Raw genomic sequence first — 4,007 nt, 5'->3', positions numbered from 1 at the left:
TCTTTTTGTGGCTAGGGAAGCGTGCGGAGTGGAGGTACCGGCTACAGGAGAGTGGTGGGGAAGCCCCCTGCCTGAGGAAAAGCCTCTTCCTTGTGTCCGTCCTCGGGGAGCCCCCATCTTGGAGCGTCTCTGGGGATGAAGTGCCGAGGGACCCCCTCCGCCCCACGGACTCGGTGCCGAGCAGGGCCGGCCCAACGGTGAGACCAAGCAGTGGCCTGGAAGGCAGGAAAACGCTGCTCCAAGTGGGGTGGAAAGCAATTTCCTACAAGCACAGCATTTAAACTACTCCCGGGCCCGTCTCCACGTGCTCCTGGAGCCCCAGCAGCAGCCGCTAGCATTGCGGTAGAGCCACAGCCTTCCCAACGTGCAGCAGCTACCTGCTGCAGCGTCGCCTCTTCCCAAACACCCCGTCCCACGGGGTGGAAGAAGTTTGTTCCTGCCCTGAGTTTGCAGCCGTTGCCTTCGCTGTGTCTAAAACTGCCACGGGACACGTGTAACCTCTGAGCAGGAGCCGTCTGGGCCTCAGGGGAGAGTTTCAGCATGGGCCTGAGGGCTGCCGCGACGTCGGAGGTGGGCTGGCACGAAGCAGAGGCGGGATGGGGACAGACTGCGGCAGAGACGGGGCCTGAGGGACTCTGAGAAATCAAAAGAGCTGCTGCTTCTGTTTGGGGTTGATTGTCTGGGGATGTTTTGGGGAGTTTGCCGAAAGATAGTGTGTAGATGTAACGGACTTAAAAACAAACGAAAAAGCCCCAAACGCTCCAAACCGCCCCCTTCAAACAACAAACCCCACAAATCTTCCCCAGAGTATCGCCCTACTGAACTGGGAAGCAGGCTGTGCCCCAGCTGCTGTGCTTTTTCTGTCAAGCAGGGGATGAAATTTGTCCTAGAAAGAAGCTGCCCTTGGGAGCAGGAGGATCGTGGCCCGGCATTGCTAGCTTAGGGCTTGGCGAGTCCCGTCTTGCTCCAAGGAGCTGCTGCTGCCCCCCAAACCGCCTGGTCCAAGTCAGCCCCTGATGGGCCACGGTGGGACGAGACTTGGCAGCCCCTCTGCCCATCCGGGACCCGGCTGCCCTTCCCTGCCTGCCCGCAGCGCGGCTGCAGCGGAGGGGAGCTGATGGTGCAGCGGAGGCAGCGCTCGGAGCCGCCACGGTCGCAGGCAGGACCTGACAGCCCTGGGCTTGCTTTACCACGGCTGCCAGGGGGTTTCCAGGGGAGGAAGCGAGACCGAGAGGCGGAGTGAGGGTTTGAACAAGCCGGCACATGAAAGTCAGGTCTGGACCTTTCTGATCACTTCTGTTGCCCTGTTAGGGGAGGAAAATGCTAAAATAGAGACAAGGAGTGGAAAAGAGCAGAAATGATTAATGGTTTCAAGTAGTGCAGGTCATGAAGAAGATGTAATTAGTCCTGGCCTATTTAACCTGAAAGAAAAAGGAAGCTATAAATAAAGGGGGGGGGGGGGGGGGGGGGGGATATTGCCCTTCTGTGCCAGATGGGGAAACTGAGGCACTGAGCAGAACTGACTTGAGCGAGGTCCTGCTGGGAGGCTCTTCTGCAGCAGGCGGGGGCTCGGCTCCGGGGTTGGGCTGTTTGGAGAAGTCTGAGACCAGACGCAGCTCCGCGGTTTCATTAAAGCCCAGTTTGCTGCTGGCTGCTAAAAATGCAGAAGTTTTGCTTGCAGGAAACCAAATGTAAATCAGCCATGAGAGCAGAAAAGCACACGCTGCGCTGGCCGCTGAACCTCATCTGGTGTGATTTTTTTTTTCTTTTTTTTTCTTCTTTTTTTTTTTATTTTTTATTTTTTTTGTCTTTTTTTTCTTTTGCCGTCCTTCAGCTGCGCTACGCTTTGGTTCTGGACTCCCCAGTGCTGAGGTCAGACTACAGGGAAAGCAGGTTTCTGACAGTCTTGGCTTGCACACGGGAACATCCCTGTGCCCGGCGACGACGGCAGCGGGCGGGGGGGTGTCAGCTTATTGTACAGCCACCCTTCTCCTTAAAGGGGTTCTTGTCCTCGGGGATTCCTTTCAGCAGCGGGTCCTCGCCCGCCATGGACTCGATGTACTCCTTGATCTCTTTGCCGGTCTTGGAGACCTGCCAAGGGAGGAGATGCTCTGCGTGGGTTACGGGAGCGAACCCTCGCTGCAGAGCTGCGCTCTCGCCCATCGGCTGCCTGCGAACCCGTTCGGGCAGGCGGGGGAGGGGGGGGAACTGTGGCCGTCGACATCCCGCCCAGCGCGGGGTGTCCCCGAGAGCGTCCCCGGGGAGCTACGGCCACCTCGCTGCGTGGGGGGCTGCAGTTCCCAGGCTCTGGGACGTGGGGCTAAGCCCGAAGGGCATGTTTGCCTCGAGGGGAGAGGTGTGAACGCACATGCTTCTGCCTGTATTTGAGGTTGAATTTCAGGGGTTGTGGTTGTTTTTTTTTTTTTTTACCTTTGCAGCACGATCAGGTCAGGAAGTTACCCCGGGGAACGGCTCCTTTGCATTTTGGGTGAAAAACTCACCATTTGCCTCTCGTTCTTCACCTCCTTCTTCAGCTGATCCAGCTCCATCTTCAGCAGCTCCTTTTCTGTCATGTCCTGAGCCATTTTGCCCTGTAACCACGGGGAAACGGCGCGTTGTTAGTATATAGATGGGCTTCTCCTACGGCACATTAGGACTGTTGCTTTGGCCCTAATAGTGTTGCAAACGTTGCTAACGTCTCAGCTGCCCCCATGGCGAGACATGGGCTGACGCTAAAAAAAAAAACCCCCGAGGCGGGAGGCATCTTTCAGGCGCCTTTCAAAGCCCGTCTTGTAACATCTGCTGTAACCAGATTTTCGTTTGCTCGTTCTCAGCGGGCACATCGAGCGACAGATGCAGTCTGAGGGCAGCGGAGGGGGATCCAGCCCGGTTTTTAAAGAGGTCTTTGCTACCCCAGAGGCTGTTTCCCCAAGACACGAGGTGGCCGGTTCAGCGGGGCCGGCTGAGCCCGTAGAAAAGCCGCTGCCTCGGGGCTGTCGGAGCAGCAGCCTCGTAGGAGAACCTGGATGCCCAGGTCTGCAAACTAGATCTTCCTGATCTGCGTCCTGTGCCTGGGCAAGAGCATCTTTGCAGGTTTTCTAAGGAACTAAATATTTTTTTCCCTTTTTTATTTTTTTCTTCTCTCCCCTCCTTACGTCTGGCCCCCAGGTAAGTGCTAACATGGATTCATGGCTGTGAACTTGGCTATTTGTGTGCAGAGGCGTTGCTTGCCACGACAGAAGGATTTTGGGGCTGTGTGGGCTGGAAAAGCCCAGCTCTTTTTTTCACGAAAGCCCATCCAAGGGTTGTGTGAGATTCCTGCACGGCTGGCCTGCGCTGCTGAGATCTCTTCCCATGTTTAAACTTGGGTTTAAAAGCCCGGCCACAACCTTCTAAATAAAAAAAGTAAACGTGATTAAGCTGAAACGTGCCTTGGCCCCGCTTTGGAAGGCGTCAAGCCTGTGTGCCCTGGACCCCGCTGGTTTTCTGCGGCTGCTCTCGTGGCGTGTGTGCCCAGTGCAAGCCCGCGCCGCACAGCCGGCCCCGGGAGATGCTTGTGGCAGGGGAGCCGAAAGCCACAGCACAGCCCTGCTACCAACCCAGGGAGGAGGTGGCTCCCAAACCGTGTGGACCCCACGATGCCGTTTGTACCTGGAGGGAGCAAAGCCACTTACCTGCGGGGACGAGGGGCTGCCCCTCTCGGCGGTGGAGACGTTCAGAGATCCATCCGAGAGGAGACGCCGTCGACTGGACCCTCGCTCTCCTGATCCAGGCTTGAAGAGTCCTTCAGCTCTCTGGGAGGGGAGCAGATGTCTTTGGTCCTTAAGCTGATAACAGACTCAAGCGAATAAGCTGGTCAGGTGTTGGGCATTAGCCTCAAAGCCCCGGGGTAATCTGTGGTGGGGCTGCGGGGAGGGTGAGGATGAGGATGGGGGAGGCAGGGTAGGTGGGGTGGAGAAGCGCTTTGTGGGGTGGGTGACTGGGGCAACCGGGAAGCCCTTGAGCCC

At 57.2% G+C, this 4,007-nt stretch overlaps 1 protein-coding gene across 1 annotated transcript; it reads right to left on the bottom strand.

Moving 5' to 3' along the window:
• Window positions 1–1,889: 1,889 nt before the first annotated feature.
• GNGT2 (guanine nucleotide binding protein (G protein), gamma transducing activity polypeptide 2) lies at window positions 1,890–2,624 on the bottom strand. Its single transcript, XM_009330135.1, has 2 exons — window positions 2,502–2,624; window positions 1,890–2,091 (listed from the first exon to the last, which is right to left on the bottom strand). Exons 1-2 carry the CDS (start codon window positions 2,583–2,585, stop codon window positions 1,966–1,968), a joined length of 210 nt encoding a protein of 69 aa, XP_009328410.1. The 5' UTR covers window positions 2,586–2,624; the 3' UTR covers window positions 1,890–1,965.
• Window positions 2,625–4,007: the final 1,383 nt, after the last annotated feature.

The sequence above is a fragment of the Pygoscelis adeliae genome, unplaced genomic scaffold (genome assembly GCF_000699105.1).
Source record: "Pygoscelis adeliae isolate BGI_AS28 unplaced genomic scaffold, ASM69910v1 Scaffold338, whole genome shotgun sequence".
In the NCBI taxonomy this organism is placed as follows: Eukaryota; Metazoa; Chordata; class Aves; order Sphenisciformes; family Spheniscidae; genus Pygoscelis; species Pygoscelis adeliae.
This window is presented reverse-complemented; position numbering and strand designations above follow the sequence as displayed.

Bases quoted from the DNA above. Each gene is read 5' to 3' on its own strand.
- GNGT2 (XM_009330135.1), bottom strand. From the start codon at position 2,585: ATGGCTCAGGACATGACAGAAAAGGAGCTGCTGAAGATGGAGCTGGAT. The intron at 2,092-2,501 runs GTGAGTTTTTCA...CTCCCTTGGCAG, and splicing joins TGAAGAACGAGAGGCAAATG to GTCTCCAAGACCGGCAAAGA.